Source organism: Monopterus albus, unplaced genomic scaffold, assembly GCF_001952655.1.
Source record: "Monopterus albus unplaced genomic scaffold, M_albus_1.0 scaffold6.1, whole genome shotgun sequence".
Taxonomy (NCBI): Eukaryota; Metazoa; Chordata; class Actinopteri; order Synbranchiformes; family Synbranchidae; genus Monopterus; species Monopterus albus.
This window is the reverse complement of record NW_018127886.1, coordinates 3,377,023-3,394,865: the sequence shown is the minus strand read 5'-3', so window position 1 is coordinate 3,394,865 and position 17,843 is coordinate 3,377,023. Positions and strand designations below refer to the sequence as shown.

Here is a 17,843-nt window from a genome sequence, read left to right as displayed (position 1 = left end):
GAAACCATATCATAGTGGGTATAAGTTCCATCTGCTTCAACACCAAATTGTTTATATAAAGAAAAATTAAGTGTTAGAAGGAACCAGTTAGTGTTATATTCACACAAAAGACAGTGGTAATTTAAACTGATACATTTGAAAAGTGGAGCTGCGTTTTTTTTCTCTAGTATTGAATACAGTGCCTTATCAGTGAAATTAGCATGGAGAGAGAGCAGAGAAGGTTTGACTCACCAGTGTCAGACAGATCTCAGCTTTGGTATCAGGCAGCACAGACCAACTGGCTCTGGCTAACATAAGTGTGCAGTGTGATTTAAAGCTGCAACACATCTGTGTAGTGCTGGGTTTTTCATATATGTCCCAGTCCTGAGCTAAAACAGAATTCAGTGTTATTTAGTGATGCAGCTGAGCACCCAACAACCAAAAGCTCTAATCTGTCCAAGTGGTTTCTTTTCTGTTTAGCAAAATTAATTCCTTATTGTGTTCCTGTCACTGCAGTAAGTTTGCAAATAGGCACTGCTGCAATAAGGCAGCACAGCTGGAAAAATATTGAATTTTAGATCAGCAAATTTTTATTTTAACCTTCCTGTGCATCAGCAACACCACATCAAACTGACAGGCAGAATATACATCCATGGGTTTTTAAACTTATTAATCATTGTGTTATGAAATTTAAAAACCAGAACAAATACAGTTTGTAACAAATTAAAACAACAGTAAATCTACATTATAAAAATAACCTCATCTGAGAAATGGATCCCACTTGTATAAAGAGTATATGAGCTATAGTGGATTTATTAATGATTAACAAATCCCTTACTAAAGCTTTATAGATCAGCTATAAGTCACTTATAACAAAAATGTCTGGGTTGCCAGGTTGTGAAAGGGCTGCCTCCAGCAGCTGTAGTAAATGGAGACTGTTGGACTGTCTGACCACTTACCTTCTAGAAAAGGGCTGCACATCTGGAATAAAGTCCATTCATCAACATCTTACTAGGGTATACTTTTGATGGATTTGTGTAGAACATTTTATGAATTATTTATTAACAGTTATAGAATGACAAATGTTTGTTGATGGCATAAAGGAACAATTACAGCAAGCCGAGCTGTATGACTAATCTGTAAAGCATTAAAAACACACTTTACTAACTATAACAAAGTGATTAATTACAGCTTCAAAAGCCTTTATAAATGGCACTTCATCAGAAATTGGTACCCAATAATGTATAATGTTTTCTTAGTTGTCAGTTACTTTGAACATAAAATAACATCCTGTCTGAATTATGAGAAACAAGCCAAATAACTTACTTTAAGAAACATTTTAGGGAGTCTTTAAAGGACATACAGTACCTTGGGGTTTAAGCGGTTTCATACTCAGTTACAAGTGGCTGCAAATTAAGGGTCAGTCCGCAGAATGTGTTAACATTAAAGTTTCTTTTTCTAAAATTACATTACAAAGAAAACTAGCAAACGTCAGTGCACGAGTTTCCTTCCTAGTTGACATGAACTGTTAAATTGCAGCTCTACATGGGGGAAACCCCGATTATTTAGTGGAAAAAAGTAGCTCCTTGGTTACTTTTCTTCACTTTAATTCAGTCTGTGACGCCACGCTGTCAGGTAGCCTACCTGTGGATGTCTGACGTCAGATCCGCTTGGTTAAGTAGAGAGGCGAGGTGCTGTCCAGGGTGCTGAATCCTGACACACGTCTTTCAGTGCAGAGAAACCAGAGGAAGCGACAGATGTGACCGCTGTGGTGTGTATGAAGACTCGAAAGTTTAGTGCACGTTTGTCTTCTTTCTGCTCGGTAACATGGACCTGCTTCCAGCCCAGGAGGCAGCTAAAATCTACCACACCAACTATGTGAGAAACTCCCGAGCCATCGGAGTCATGTGGGCTGTGTTCACCATCTGCTTCTCCATCATCACCGTGGTGGTTTTCATCCAGCCCTACTGGATCGGGGACAGCGTGGACACCCCGCAGGCCGGCTACTTCGGCCTCTTCTACTACTGCATCGGCAACGCGCTGACCTCGGAGCTCATCTGTAAGGGCAGCCCGCTGGACTTCGGCTCCATCCCTTCACCGGCCTTCAGGACTTCCATGTTCTTCGTTGGGACCTCCGTGCTCCTGATCGTAGCCACCATGGTCTGTTTCAGCTTGTTCTATTTCTGCAACGCCGGGAACGTCTACAGGATTTGTGCATGGATGCAGCTGGCCTCAGGTGGGCAAGAGTGTGCCAAGTGGAAACTTTAAAGTATGTCGTCTTTATTTTGGTTATGCTTCTAACTACATTCCACAGGTAACATTTTAGGCTGCTTTTTATTCCAATAAATTTAGATATTGTTCAGATTAAGATTTTACACAAAAATAAGATCAGTGGATAAAGTATGAGGCATAGTTATTGATTAGAAGGTAGTGGAGCTCCACCTGCTATTGTACATTAAAAGGCTGCTTACATATCTGTGCATCAATAATTCTATATTATTTGTAATAATGCAACACTGTGAAAGAGTCTATTCTGAATATGTACTTTTTATTTTGACACTTAAAACCCATTTTGCTAATAATACTTACTTGAAATGATTTTTGAAAGGCCTTTTACATCTAATAAAGTATTTTTACACAGGGGCATTACTAGTGCTATGCTGACATTTAGTGCCAAAATAAACATGACTACATTAGGGTAAATAAAATCAATAAATAAGTATCATTGTATCATTTTGTAGAGTATGATTCGGTCACGCTTCATTTTGCAATCCAGTATTAATATTAAAATACGAACTATGAAAATGAAGCTGGGAGACAGAGGAATAAAAAAAAACTCTTCTATGTGCCTGACCAACATATTGTCATTTAACTAAAAAATAACTTCACATTATTGATATTTACGTATTCTGTTAAAAACAAACTTTAGTAAATAACTTTTCTCTAGCACCCAGCACCACAGAAAGTATGTTACAACAAATTCTGCACGTTTGAAATGGCATCTATTGATGTTCATTTTGGGAGGCACAGTGAAGCAATGGTTAGCACTGTCTCCTCACAGTAAAAAGGGTCTGAACCTTGCAGCCGACCAGGGTCTTTCTAGGTGGAGTTTGCATGTTCTCACTTCTGCCTGCTTGGGTTTTCCCTGAGTACCTCGGCTTCCTACCACAGTCCAAAGACATGTAGGCTAGGTGAATTGGTGACTCTAAATTTGCCTGTGGGTGTTAGTGTAAGTGATTATCTAAGTGTCAACCCTGTGATACATGGTGACCCGTCCAGGGTGTACCCCACCTCTCACCCAGTGATGGCTGGGTCTCACTCCAGTTGAAAATGTTGGCCAGGGTCAAAGGTCACAGGCTGTGGAGAAGCATAAAAAAAGGCTAATTATTCTGCTGCTTATTATAATTTAATGAAAACCTTATAGTTGCTTTAGTATCAGCTTCTACTTATTCAAAGAAAGCACAGCATTGTTTTTAAAGCTCTTTACCAAAGTTCATCACCTGAATGTAAAAGAATGAGTGAGATCTGTGCTTCGCATGAGAGCTGCCCTCCATGTTGAGTGTGAGGTGATGAACTCGTCCCGTCATGCGTCACCTTCTCACCTCTCTGGTTTCAGACGTGATGTGTTCACTGTGGAAGCCAACAAGGGATTGGCTTTCAGTACAGACTTTGACACCTCTGATGGTGGATTGGTTACATGTAATAAGATCAGGTGTTGCAACTTGCACCTGAAACATACCAGGGGCACAGAAACTAGTCTAACATGATAAGGACCTACTGTATACAACCAGTGGTGGGAGAAGTATTCAGATCAAATAAAACAGTAGTAAAACAATGTAAAACCATCCTATACAACTAAAAGCCATGGATTTAAAATCTCACTTAGGTAAAGGTACAGAGGTAGTATCAGACGTACCCTGTGACGGATACAGTACAACACTATGTGTGATATTATTAGATTTTTAATAATGATGCAACAGTGTAAGCAACATGTGACTGATACAGCCTGTTAAGGTAGAACTAGTTTATATACTCTGGTTAGAGTCAGGTAGCTTAGTCCCAACCTTCTTCAGGCCCTTCTAAAAGGGGATGTGAGGAATGAGGCAAAAACTAAATTCTGACACGTCTATTTTCATTTTCTTTACTTTTACCTAATCTTTGCATGTTTGTCAAATATTAGATAGTTTGATCTCTTTGAGCCTCAGTTATCTAAATAAGACAGTCTAAGAAGTTTAGATGAGAAATTTCTGTTTGTTTGTGACATAACATCTGTGAGACATCTGAAATATTTTGTCAAGAAGATAAAGGTTAGTTTTTTTGTGAGGGATCTCAAGCCAAAGTCTTGATAACCACTGGTTTAATCTTAGATATTTGTTTCATGTAATCATCTTATCATATGTTTGGACCAGTAACTAAATATTTTAAGGAAGTGCATTTCAGTAAAAGGTAAATGTATAAAGTAAAAACTATAAAGTAACAAAATTAATTAACTCAAGTGCCACAAAATTTTACCTTAGTACAGATCTTGAGTAAATCTAACTTCAGTTTTTAATTTGTTTGTGCTGTAAATTTAAGCAGATGAATGGAATTGAACATTTCAGAGGTTTCCTAATAGGAACAGCACCACTAAACACACTTGCCCTGCTGCACCATTTAAACCTTTGGCACATTATGAGGGCTCATCAGGTCATATCCTTGGGGCTAAGAAAAACCCCTCGCTCATAATTATTTATCATAGTAAGAGCCCACAAGAGGTGTCATTCCAAGGTTCTGCCATTTCAGTGTTCTCCTTCCCTCGCAGCTGTGTTAATGGTGATGGGCTGCATGATCTACCCAGACGGCTGGGACTCCGCGGAGGTGAAGAGGATGTGTGGCCAGAAGACAGATAAGTACACCCTGGGGAACTGCACGATACGCTGGGCCTACATCCTGGCCATCATCAGCATTCTGGATGCCCTCCTACTGGCATTTCTGTCCTTCACCCTTGGCAGCCGGCAGGACAATCTGCTGCCCGATGACTTCCAGGTGGAGGGAGCAGGTGAGGGTTAATGGAAACAGGTGACGATTGCAGGTGTAGAACAAAGCAGGGTAGTTACTGCCTCTGCCCATGAGCTTGTTGGCCGTAGTCTTGTTCCACAGCAGACATGTTCACAGAAATGGCTCAGTTCCATTCAGTATCCCAGCAGGCCATGACAGCCAGCATGCACAGCACCAGGACCCTGAAAATGAAGCAGCTCAATTCAGCCACCAATAATTCCTTTGATTTTCCTCCTGTTACAAATCATATCAGAGGACCCTGGACACAAGCAGCTGACAAAACAATTCAACTTAAGGCCTGTTTGGTATCTATTTTGGAGGTTTTGATTACATTATATAATCTTTGGGTGTTCTCCAGTTGTCATGGAAATTGTAATGTTTGACTTTTCCCTGACTACTTTAAACTGTCCTAATTGGATTGCTTCCCTGGCTTTCCTACAGTCTATATACTTCTGATTATTAAGATGGAATCTAGGAGTGGTGGTGGTTTGTTGTATAACTTTTTTGTATATTGTTGCAGATAGGATAATTTAACAATGGGATCATATTGACTTTTGTATTGATCATTTTATTTACTTACTTCATACATCCACATCCTCCCTTGGATGCTACAAGGATGCTGTTATGCATTTTCCTTTGGGTTCTGAAGAAAGAAGTTAATATACTTTAGCTTAAAGTTTTGCTTGGATGCTTTATAGTAACAAGTATCATGAAGTTGTTTGTAGCCAGCAAAGGCCCAGTATCTTGATTAAATAAAAAAATATGTCTCTTCTTTTACAGAAAACCCCTGATGAACATGCAGAATGACATGATACTGATGTACTTTGACTTCATTCAGGCATCTTGACACCTTATGGTTCCCTAAGTTGTAATTAAACAGATTTGTAGTCCTTTACTGCTTCCAAAACCACAGTATCCGACTGCACATTTGTAATTTTGCACTTCATGTCAAAATGTAATAAACTCAGAGAAACCAGCTTGGCACAGTCACCTTGTATTGTATGAACATCTGTTTTATTGTATGGTGTTGCAGTTGTGTAAATCAACAGCTCACACAAAGTCTATGTTCTTGATGAGACATAAATGTAAATTCTGTTTTCACCTAGGCTTCAACAGATATATAGGTTAAATGTGATTTCATCAATTTGGGAAATCATTATATAGCATCATATCTCATCGTTTCTATGGTAAAAACAGAGACATTATTGAACAGACTGCCATACATACAACTGAGCTCAAACATCTTCCATACACCTTTATTAAAACACAACTACCCTGCTAAATAACTTTAGCTAAGATATAAGATTTGTTAAAAACTGTACATAACTATAATATACATAAAGGCAAACTCTTTGGTACAGATATATACAGTTTATTTTCACTTTTTTTTTTCCTTTAGATTGGGCTTCTTAACATGTTGCCTTGGTGAAACCTTTATAACACTATACTCCTGAATTGTAATAAGTGTATGAGAATACCAGCCTCCCATGAGAATGAAAAATCTCATTTAATATAACTAACCACACTAAACACCAATGGACAGCGGCTCGTTATGGCTAAATAACATGCCCTACTTTTATGGACAGTGGTCGTCTCAATAAAAAACTAGAATCTGGAGAAATGCTGCGAACATTTCCACAGTCAGTGTAAATGTCAGCCCAGTGTGGAACTTCCTAAGCCTACTTTACAACTACAAAATGTATACCGTACGTGTGTAATACAAGATAAAATTTTAAAAACAGAACACAGCACTGAATGAAAATGTATGAGGAAAAGAGTGATCGAGTCCTTTTCAAAGGGACAAAAATGACCAATAAAGGCTACATATCCTTGATTTGTTTGGGTTTTAGTGCAGGAGTGTAACAAACAAGGATGAGTCACTAGCGTTACAGTAACAGGTTTGCTTAGTTGGGTTGGTGAACGGAGAACAGCAGTTGAAGCCAACATGATCACAAAGTAATATAATCCACTGAATTCCTGACATCATGACACTGAGAGAAGAACCAACAAATACTAAGCAAACGTACACAGAAGCATCAGATCAATAACAATAACATAAGAAATTCAAAACAACAAAACATAAAGAGAAATAAATATTTATCTGATATGTCCAAAGTGGAAAGTGATCTGTTGCAGTCTCTGGAGAAAAGTGGGAGGAGAGGGAGGTGCAAAGGCCAGAGGTCTCCACTAGCGGGTGAGCCACGGGTGGCGCAAGCACTCGGCGGCTGTGGCTCTCTTCTCAGGGATCAGCTCCAGCATGGGAAGCAGGAAGTCGGTGAAGCACTCTGCTTCTTCATGGGGCCACTCGTACTTGTCAACAAGCACCTCCAGCAGGCCCCACGGCTTCAGCTTGGTGATGTGTTTCAAATCACCTGCACACAAACCAGCCAAACAGGACTATATCAGACACAGGAAACAGGTTTACTGTCAGGTAGGTTTTCACATACAAGGAATTTGTCTTGGTCACGTGGTGCACAATTGTAAATATATATGTATATATACACACGTGAAAAAATAAGGAAAAGCAAAGTACTACAAAAGAATAAAACTAATACAGTACATCAATGTTAAGACAGTTACTTCTGGAACTAAATAGCTAGATATTACACACAGAAACCACATTTTACCTGTAAATTCGTTTTCAACACAAACATTTCTTTTGTTCACATTTAATGTTGCAACAGGTTTTATCAATGCACGTTAACATGAAGTTAACACTACTGCAACACTAGAGCAAGATAAAGGACACCAAGAAAATTCACTCCAAGCTCATAAATCTTCACACTAATACTTTCTTTTTTACCTTTCTTGGTGAAAAAATCCTTGGAATATTTGCCAGTAGTTATGAGCCTGCGTGGGACACTCCCCAGCAGCTCAATGATCAGAGCTATATGGTCTGCATGGCAGACGGTTGCAAGAGGAAAGGGGAAAACAGACAAGACAACAGATTGATCAGACAGTGTCCCGGACACAGGCCACTCTGGGTGCGTGGGTGGAAGGCTGAGGAAAAGAGGGGTCAGGCTGACTGCACATTCACAGGCCACGTCATCACAGGGATTAGGGTGCACAGACCAATTCTTAACAACAATCAGAAGCTTGTTTTGCCACTGCAGACACTGGATGAGACACAAACTGAATTCATATATTGGCGATGACAAACTCACACTGCAACCAGGATCGGTAGTTCTGATCTTTCTGAGAGCTGTGATCAGCCGTCAAGTGTGTAAACAGGCGTGTCCCTAAACTCTTTATATATTCAAATATTAAACATCTCAGTTGCTCACATCAGGTTCAAGGTTATACAGTGCTTCATCACCTAGAACTACAGATGTGAAATTTATCTTATAAATCTTTGATGTTATACATATATTGAAATCAAAAGTATTTATCATGGTTATACATCTGTTGAAATCATTTATATCATAGCTTCATTTACATTTTCACAGAATTAAAGAGTAAATGCAGAGGTTCATCATATTTCAGATAAAATGAAAATCTCTGAATCTGTGCCCTAAAACAATACAAATATCAAACTGTTGTAAACACCAACACATAATTTTATGTCACATAAAACATTTTATATTCTGATATTCAAATCTTGTACACCTCAGATCTATAATTAACGAAGTCAATTATAACTTTGACTTCAACAGTTTCTTCTGTTTCTGTGATTTAATAATTTTATTAGATAAAATTAAATGTGTTTTATAAAATGTGTTTATCAAACCACTATTGTGGTCGACCTTTCCCTGAAAAAGTCCTGAGAACAGAGATTAATACAGTACCAAGTATCCATCTAAGTCCACTGGCTACTAAGGAGGAACTGAATGTACCTCTGCAGGGCAATTTTTGGCTGATACTTGAATCAATGTCTGATGGCACTGTTCAAAGTAAAAGACATTTATTGGTCTGTGTTCTTTGCCATGTCTGTTTTCCTAACAGCTCTGGTAAATCTGAATGTGCTGACAAACCATTACCCGTCACCCCGCCATCCACCACCGTCCCCAGAGCGGGCCACAGGCAGACAGGTGGCGTACCTCTCTTGGTGAAGTATTCCTGTGAGTATTTCCCGCTCTGAGCATACTGACGAGGGATTTTACCAAGCAACTCAATCATGAGAGCTAGATGGTCTGGAAATGAGGCACATCAGAGGGAGAGAGGGAAGATGGGAAGTAAAGGGAAAACATTTTGGAGAGAGGAAGAGAGGATGAAATGGTAAACAGGATAGGGGAGAGATGGAAAATGGTCATGTGGAATAATGTATTAGGATCAATGGATGATGACAGCCTAGTATGACAAGAAGCACAGGTATGGGTAGTTATTTCACATCAAACATGTAGGTCATTCACATTCCGATATGATAACAAACCTTGAAGATTGAGTCACAGTGACAATAAGGATTCAAGCACAGCCTTCAAAGCCAATAAAAGATGTACACCTGATTCTGTTACAGGATGAGTGATTAATAAAAAAAAAATCCAATAGCTGACAGTCACAACAGAAAGCAGTAGTAGAATATTAAGCAATACACTGGTGCTGCTGGTGAGAAAGCAGATTCACAGCTGCTGGATATGTCAATAAACTGAAGGTTAAGTCTCAGTACATACCTGACATGCCATAGCAAAATCAGTACAGAAACCTCAAGCTAAGCAGCAAGTCAAAATGAACAAAGAAAGCATCAGGTAGTGAACAAGAAAATGTGGAGAGTGAGTGATGAGGAGATGAAAAAAGATGAGTAAGGAAATGAAGAGATGGCCCCATGTCCAGCGCAGCAACAGTGTGGTTTCAGGTGTTAAGAGAGGAAATAAGCACAGGAATGTTGGTACTCATCATCACATGGTTCAAATTTCTTCTAAATGTGAGACCATTTGAAATCACTGTAATGGAGTACCACATTTAAGTGTTAACACTAGGAAAAATTAAGCAGAGTGCACTTCAGCTTGTGTCTGTGGAGACTCTCAGTCATCAAGGTCATGTTATGTCCAAAGTGCTAAAAAAGCTTCAGTTCAGACTGACTGGTGCGGAGTCCCAGGCATCTAACTACTAGTGGGCAGACTGAGGGCGATAAATCACAACACCCTGCTGTGTTTCTATGCAACGGGTATGATGGTCATGGGGGTGAGGGGCTGAGTGTTATAGGTGTGTACGATATGGCCACATTGTGACAATTTGACAAGAGTGACTTTGTTCACAATACTAGCATGTGTGTTTCCATTGTGTTTTGGTTAACCATGCTGCTAACACAGCCTTAGCACCAATTCCACCACCAGTGTGCTGGCATTAATAGATTAAAAAAATTTTTTTTTAATCCAGTTCAGTTACTAACAAAAACACATGGCAAATTGTTATAGTGTGTTAGCTGTGGCCCTAATTCAAGAGTGCTCAGAGAATGCTCATGCTAACAAGGCAAAACAAAGGTCTTCTTCCTGTGGGTGTCCATGTTCCGATCATCCCCCATATGTGACTGATCATTGCAGATCCTTTGCTGGAGGATGTCACCATCCGGTGCAGCAGAAGTTTAACCTGTTCCAACTTTTTCACTGCATGGGGCTGTGTTGTTTTGCTGGTGCCAGCTGTGGTGAATGCAATTCCCCAAATGAACAGAAAGGGCTGCGTTTTTTCACACCTTTGAAACTCAGCCTGAATGGAGTCTAACACAATGTAATCATGTGTAGGTTGCTGCCCTACCCGGCCATCAAGTGTGCCATCAGGGTTACAAGAGTCAAAGTGAGGATGGGTGTTAAACTGCCTGGGGAGGGATGTGAGGAGTGCACCATAAGTGGCTGATAAGCGGTGTCACAGACCACTCCCTCTGTTTAGTGTTGCTTTGAGAGACCGGTTAAAGAAGCCAGGTCAACCTCGAACGACCACCAATAAACAGAAGAGGTGGTCTACAACACAATGCAGACCTGACATCACTCCCCAGGCAACATACCACCCATTCACACCATGACTCATGTGACTTCAATGGCCCTCAGTGTGTAAAACACTCCGCAGAAGTTAGATGCCCGGGACTCCCACCAGCCAGTCAGAAATGAAGAAGCTTCTCAGAGGTGAAGAACCTCAACCAAATTCAGCTGTAGTTTAGCACACTGGATGTACTTCTGCTTCTTCTACCAACTGCACAATTTCAAAAGGTCAACTTGTCATGCTCACTGTGAAACTCTTCATAGATGAGGCGTTTTGAATAATTAACAATAAATTGCCAACGAGGACAAATTTAACGAGAAAAAAGTAATGAAGCTTTTCATAGCAGCAACAGCTGTTAGGACTTACCAACAACGCTAAAACCTCCTAGCAGTAAATCATTCATTTCAAAATACTACTAAATTTAACAACATTAATGCTGGTAACTGGATAAAACAGACAATGGAGAGGAAGAGGAAGTCCTGGCAATACCTTCATCCCTGGAATAATCTTCCCCAGAATGTGGTTCAAACAAGTAGTCCCCTGTGGCAAGCTCAAAGGCCTGAGGAGACAACATGTTCATTACAAACACAGGAACAGAAGTGTACAAAGGGGTACATTTACTCCCTCCCTTGACTTGCTACACTCTCATACAGCTATTTTGAGGTCTTTCTGAGAAACAGATTTTTTTTTGTATTAGGTTTTAATAGAGTACATGTTAGTCTCATGTGCAACCTCTCACCATGCAGGCTGTGCTCCATATATCAGCCGGTGTGCTGTACCCAGAACCAATGAGCACCTCTAAGGACCGGTATTGCCGTGTCTGGATGTCTTCCGTAAAGTGTTTATGCTGAGAGAAAGAGACACAGAAGAACAAAGAAATCCTAAAAACACAATGGGGAACTGAGCCTACCGAGCGTTGTCCTGGTATAATGAGAGACGCCAGAGAAGTGCAACAAACTTCAAAGCTACCATACAAAAACAAAGCATTGAAAGACTGAAGTATGTCTATTTTTGTTGTAGTTGTCGTCACTTTAGATGACAATGTACGTGTCCTGAGCTGCAAGGCTTCATCCCTACTCAGGAAATCCCTCAGGTCATTAGCAGAGTACTCACCACCCAGCAGGCATTTCCCAAGTCTGCGATCTTGACCTTGATCTTGTCTGCATTGAGTGGCTCAAGGGGGTTGATGAGCAGGGATCCTGCTGGTAGCTTGCCTACAGGAGGGCAAGGAGAGAGGCAAAGAGATAAGGGTGGTCTAGGCATTTAATATAAGCAAATCAATTAACATTTAAAAGTTCACAAGGCTGAGCCTTTATCAAACTTCCAAAGCAGGCCACCCAGAACAAAGAGCTGCCACAAAACATCTCTGAAATTTGTAGACGTACTGATTTTGGGTGACTGACCATTTCTCAGGCTTTCCTGGGTTCCATAGTGACAGTCAGACTCATCCTCTCCCTCCTCCTGCAAAATGCTTTGTTCCAGCTCTCCCTCCTCTATCCCGGCAGGAAGGTGTCTCTCAGTAACTCCACTGCTGTGAGCACCCGTGCCTTCAGTTTCAGTGTCCAGCTCATTGAGATCTGCACAGTCCACACCGTTGCACATGGGGAGGACAGGGGACTCCTTGTATTGCTGCTCCTCACTGACACATTTCTCTGAGGGGTTTGCGTTGCCATTGTATTGGTCCTCAGTCCACTCGGGCTGCCTCTGCTCTTCCTCCTCCACATGGCCATTACAGTTCATCTCCGGCAGCCCTTCTGGTCCCACCCTCAGGAGAACTGAATGCTCTCTTCTCTCTAACCCTATCAGAAAAGGACAGATCATTTTTTCATTCTTACAACCACAACATAACTTTACTAACAGCAACAAATTATTAAGAATCACATATATTAGCACATTATTCTTGTGATGTTGACTGCTTACCCTCTCTTTCCTCATTTCCTAGCTCCTGAAGAGACACCTGTCTGAGAGGAGCACACACTCGTCCCTTTGGGGATTGCGGATCCTCCTCTTCATCATCTTCCTCCTCTCGTGTCTCTGTGGTCTTTTCCATTTCCTCCAGGTCCATGATGCACTTTTCCAACAGCGCCGCTTTACGCTTCTGCTTCTTTTTTAACTTTTTCTTCTTGTTCTTGGACATTTTTACTGTCTGTCAGAGATGAACACATGAAACAGGGCTGTCAGAAAGGAGGCTCTCATTGACAGCTGCATGTTTTGGGGAGTATTTTAACAGTATGTTACAGTGAAAATGTGCGAGAGAGAGAGAAATAGATATATTAGACAGATCGATCAACTATACCTGTTTTGGAGCAGGTGCTGTGCTTACTGAAAAGAAAGGAGCACAAACTGTTAAAAACTGTGCTTATGAAAGTAAATATGAACATATGTGTGGTGTCTGTGTGTCTCATACTTGCTGAACCAGAGGGAGGCGGTGCCCCAGCCCTCTGCCACTCTGTGGCCTCTGCTGCGAGCTTACGGACATAAGGCTCATCAACACTCATAAGGATGTTTTCCGGCTTGATGTCTGTATGGATGATCTGACACCTTGTGTGCAGGTAGTCCAGCCCTTGGAGTACCTGGAAAATGAATGTATGGAAAACGATTACCTGGCTGTCAAAGTTAAACAGTTGAGCTGAACTGAAATAAACATTTAATAAATATCCTTTTCCCTGTCTTTTCTATCTATCTGCATCGTGTCTTTCAATTTTCCACACAGTTAAAGTATATGAACAAATGGTTGATGTACTCATGCCTCTTAGGAAAACATTGTGAGCCAATCAAAGTAAAATTTTAGTAAATTGCCATTTTAGGTAATGATTTAAGATGTACATTAAATTATCAAGCATCAATAAAAATAATGCTTATTCTAAATGTACACATATAGAAATAATTCTGAATTTGTTACTCCTTCTTAAAATGCCAACACCTCACATTTTTTTCCCTCACTCCATTTGTTGTGTTAAGAGGCAGGTCTGACTTGTTCACTGATCATAAGTTCAGTTATCACATTATGCTCTGGCTTGACTTGGTTCCACCCATCACACAACCTGGAGGCTCCACGGCTCTTGTGAAGTTGTGGAAGCTATGACTTAATCTCCTTCACAAGTCACTGGCATACAAAAGGTGTAATACCATGAGTCTCATGTTACCTGTTGTATGATGCTCTTCACACACGGCAGAGGCAGTCCTTGGTAATTTGATTTTATTATCCATTTTAATAAGTGATGTCCCAGCACCTCAAACACCATGCAAACATCTGAAGATCCCAGTAGTCAAGACAGTAACAATTCAATATAAGTAAATTAAAACTGAAAAGTCATTAGGAGGAAAACAATTTACTAGACATGTTGAGGCACTGTGGTCATTCAACCACACAAAAAGTAGCATTATTTATACAGAAATGTGGGGAGGGAGTATTGGAAACAACATCACCGTTAGAGTGTCTCATATTACAGCTTGAGCTATCCCTGTGGAATTTAGCAGGGGGTGTCTGACTCAGCATTATGACAGGTGTAGGTCTGTTTGGAACACACAAATTTCCATTTACTACAGTCCTCATCTGTTGTTTACCGTGTTACCTGCATACTGATTTCCAGCTAAATTTGACATCAAAAGAAAGAAGGATCTTTAGTCTTTGCAATAGGAAGCAATGAAATTGATCAAATATTAATTATAAAAGACCATGCAACATTTGCAATATTTGGCTTTTAAGGATACGAGTTCCATTGATACCAGAGATCTTGAAGTCATCTAGCAGCTGGACCACCATCTCTCGGTTAGGATCATTAGGGTCTGAGTTTCTTACCTGGGGAAAAGGAAAGGGAATAATGTAGTTGAAACAATCTGGATTTACACTTACTAATGTTATACTGACCAACACAGGAAACTGCATACATGCCTCTATCTGTAACCATGTAATACTGCTTGAACACGCATGCCTAGAAGGTTGTAAGCTGATACACTGTTATGTTAGGTGTGGGCACAAATTACATACAGTGTAATGGCCTGCACTATAAAAAAGATTCTGTTGAGTATATATTAGCATAAATTGGCTGTTGAGTCTGCACTGGTATCTATAGTAAATATTTGTGTACTTCCAAAACGCTTCCTTATTTATGTGATTTCAGCTCAGAGAACCTGTGTAATTACTTCAGCTACTTACAGATCTGAGGAGCTTGATTTCATCCACTGCTGTCTCTGTGTAGTGCTCTGCACTCTTCACCACCTTCATTGCAACAAACCTCTTCATCCTGCAACCACAGAGCAAGTAATGTTTGCCAACAGGAAGCACCATTCAAGGTACTACCACAACAATCTCTGATTCAGCTGCTATTCTGTTATCCAAATTCAGGTTTAAAAAACAAAACTGTGCAGTTACAACGTGCAGAAAAGTTCTCATACTGGATGTCCCAGGCGAGCCACACAGTGGAGAAGTGGCCCCAGCCCAGTTTCCGGATTACATGGTATTTTCCATTGTATAGGTCTCCTACTTTCACATGATGGTAACCACCTAGAAGGGAACAAAATGCACACTGACTAGACAGTTCAACAAGCAAAGGGAAATAAAAGAGCCACAGCATTTACACAAGCTATAATAACTGATTACAAAATAAAAAAGGTTTGACTAAACTATCTTAGATAAATTTAGACATTAAACTCAAACTTAGTCACTGGGAAATTTTGTTTACTAAAAACCATTCAAAGGCTTTGTTGTTCACAACAATTGTGTTACAAGTGAGCATGAACACTGTAAGAGGGGACTCACCTTTGCAGTAGTCATTAGGGTCCTCTTGCTCCTCATCATCAGAGCCAAGAATCTCCTCAGGTTCCTCAGGCCCCTGAGGCGATGCTTCTAGCGGTGGCTGTTGTTGAGTTCTGGGATTGGCTGGCTGCCTGATGGACAAACACACCCGCCACCACAGACATCATTAGGGACACATTCGCTGACATATCACAGACATCATTAGGAACACATTCGCTGACATATTCCTTCCTGCCTAAACTAAGAACTTCATTTAATTATGGAAATGCATTCCTATATAAAAAATGCTTCAGGGTATAGAAATGTTGGACATATTTTCCAGAATTATAACTTTCATTAGCATCTACCCTATGAATTAAACACATCAAAAACTTGCTTAAAGCATTACAAGTAACTGTCCACAAGAAGTAGCAACAGAGCAGGACATCACAGGACAGCTACATGGACCAGACACCTGATGTTTACACCCCTGACAGATCGATTTGTATTATGTCATCTGAGAATGATGTGTGCTCTGGCGTAACTGCCACAGAAGTATCTTGGTTGGCCTTGATGTCAGCAAAGGAAAGATTTTTAGGTTTCTGTCCTGGTAGAACTCATAAACCATACTATCAACTTCAATTAATGTTAATCACCATTCTGAATTTTTCATAATTCAAGTGTCTCTGAATTCATGGATGGACACAGATATCTACAAGACTGATGCTGATACCAACTCATGTATCGATATCTGCTTTAAACAAAGAAACAGCAGCACACACACTGACAAAGATGGTAAGTGAGCAAGGTAAACAAAAGTATCCTGAAATATTACAAACTTTTTCAGGTGGCTATGCCTTTATATGGGTGGGTGAAAAGTAACTAGGCATTAAAAATTGGCAACAAAGTCCATATTTCTGTGTGAAATATGGATTTTGTGTAACACGGACTCTGTGTGAAATATGAAATCCTATTTACTATTGTCTATTTAGAGACTTTTCATCATGACTCCAATAATACTACAAGTTCTACAGCCAATTTTAATGCCTAGTTACTTTTCACCCACCCTGTAGTACCTGCTACCTAAAAACTGCATCTGCACCTTTATCACAACTTGTGTAATTAAAAAGGCATTTGTAGTTATTATAAAATAAAAAGTTCTATCAAAAAATTAAGGGAGGGACAAACCAAAGGAACGTATTTAAATCTGGAGCCAGACATAACTCAACTAAGCCATGTTTTCATGAAAAAATATGACTGCTCTTATTTTGAATAGGTGCTTCTATTTTTTAATGGTGCTCGAGTATGAAGGCAAATTTCTGCTTTAAGAGTCACATTGTTCTGATATACACTTTCTTTGAGATGCTTACATTAAAATGTTAGTGATCCTGACAACCCGTTGACACCACTCCATCATCAAGATGCCTGGCACTGGCCTTCTATACATACGGTGATCAGTATGCAAGGATAACTGTGGCATGCAACAGCACAGTTTTAGCTTATATTTAGTCACGGGATGTCATGGGATGAGTATGCCTACTGGACATGCAAGTTCCAGCTATGAAGATAACACTGTCAAGAGGTGTGTATCTGCAGTAGTGCTGTTTTCAGTTAAACATCATGCTTCGATGGGCTGATGTGGGCTTCTTTATTCTCTCATTTTAAATATAGCACAAGCTTACAGTTATGTAACACTCTGGAGGACGCCACTGGTGGCATGATTAATAGATTGTTACACCAAAACAATCAGCATTGGAGATCAGCGCCTGAGCAATCTATTTTCAGCCCTAAATGTTGCATTATCTTAATGCAATTATTCATAAACTGTTTTCAATAGAAGGACACAGCCTTCATATAGTTTATTTCAGGCACAGCATAGTGCACATCCAATATGGATAGTTTAAAAATTACAGCTTATTTGATTTGATTTGATTTATTCTTTCAAGCATGTAAAGACAGTTGATATGTCAACACACATAATTTTACACATATCCAACAAATGCTAATCCAATATCAATTTGCTTATACCTAGTACATGCTTGAATGGAGGAGGAAGAAGTCAGACTTATCCAGTCCTACCCCATGACATCATCTTACATCATTGGTTTGCAAGCAGTATCTCTACATAAATAATTCTCTTCTACACCACACAAGTAATATACTAAAAAAAATTATAACA

General features: G+C 39.9%; 2 protein-coding genes across 5 annotated transcripts in view; one reads left to right on the top strand and one right to left on the bottom strand.

Moving 5' to 3' along the window:
• The first annotated feature begins 1,671 nt into the window (after nt 1–1,671).
• On the top strand, nt 1,672–6,157 carry lhfpl5b (LHFPL tetraspan subfamily member 5b). Its single transcript, XM_020619156.1, has 3 exons — nt 1,672–2,215; nt 4,781–5,017; nt 5,797–6,157. The coding sequence occupies exons 1-3, from the start codon at nt 1,807–1,809 to the stop codon at nt 5,805–5,807; spliced, it is 657 nt and encodes a 218-aa protein (XP_020474812.1). The 5' UTR covers nt 1,672–1,806; the 3' UTR covers nt 5,808–6,157.
• A 101-nt stretch (nt 6,158–6,258) lies between these two features.
• Nucleotides 6,259–17,843, bottom strand: part of srpk1a (SRSF protein kinase 1a) — a 16,577-nt gene continuing 4,992 nt past the window's right edge. For 2 of the 4 annotated variants that reach the window (XM_020619134.1, XM_020619118.1), the window contains exons 3-16: nt 15,689–15,816; nt 15,325–15,433; nt 15,086–15,173; nt 14,641–14,728; nt 14,073–14,179; nt 13,334–13,499; nt 13,223–13,248; nt 12,847–13,072; nt 12,330–12,725; nt 12,040–12,140; nt 11,666–11,773; nt 11,416–11,485; nt 9,054–9,146; nt 6,259–7,388 (exon numbers count right to left, since the gene is read on the bottom strand). In XM_020619134.1, the coding sequence (XP_020474790.1) occupies nt 7,204–7,388; nt 9,054–9,146; nt 11,416–11,485; nt 11,666–11,773; nt 12,040–12,140; nt 12,330–12,725; nt 12,847–13,072; nt 13,223–13,248; nt 13,334–13,499; nt 14,073–14,179; nt 14,641–14,728; nt 15,086–15,173; nt 15,325–15,433; nt 15,689–15,816 (1,891 nt within the window). In that variant the 3' untranslated portion in view covers nt 6,259–7,203. Of the gene's footprint in view, nt 7,389–7,819; nt 7,913–9,053; nt 9,147–11,415; nt 11,486–11,665; nt 11,774–12,039; nt 12,141–12,329; nt 12,726–12,846; nt 13,073–13,222; nt 13,249–13,333; nt 13,500–14,072; nt 14,180–14,640; nt 14,729–15,085; nt 15,174–15,324; nt 15,434–15,688; nt 15,817–17,843 lie in introns of all 4 variants that reach the window. The other 2 variants (XM_020619142.1, XM_020619127.1) reach the window with 1 other exon arrangement.

What these genes read in the sequence shown, in the direction of transcription:
- lhfpl5b (XM_020619156.1), top strand. Translation starts at nt 1,807, where the DNA reads ATGGACCTGCTTCCAGCCCAGGAGGCAGCTAAAATCTACCACACCAAC. An exon ending in ATGGATGCAGCTGGCCTCAG is followed by an intron (nt 2,216 to 4,780) that starts GTGGGCAAGAGT and finishes CTTCCCTCGCAG; the next exon opens with CTGTGTTAATGGTGATGGGC.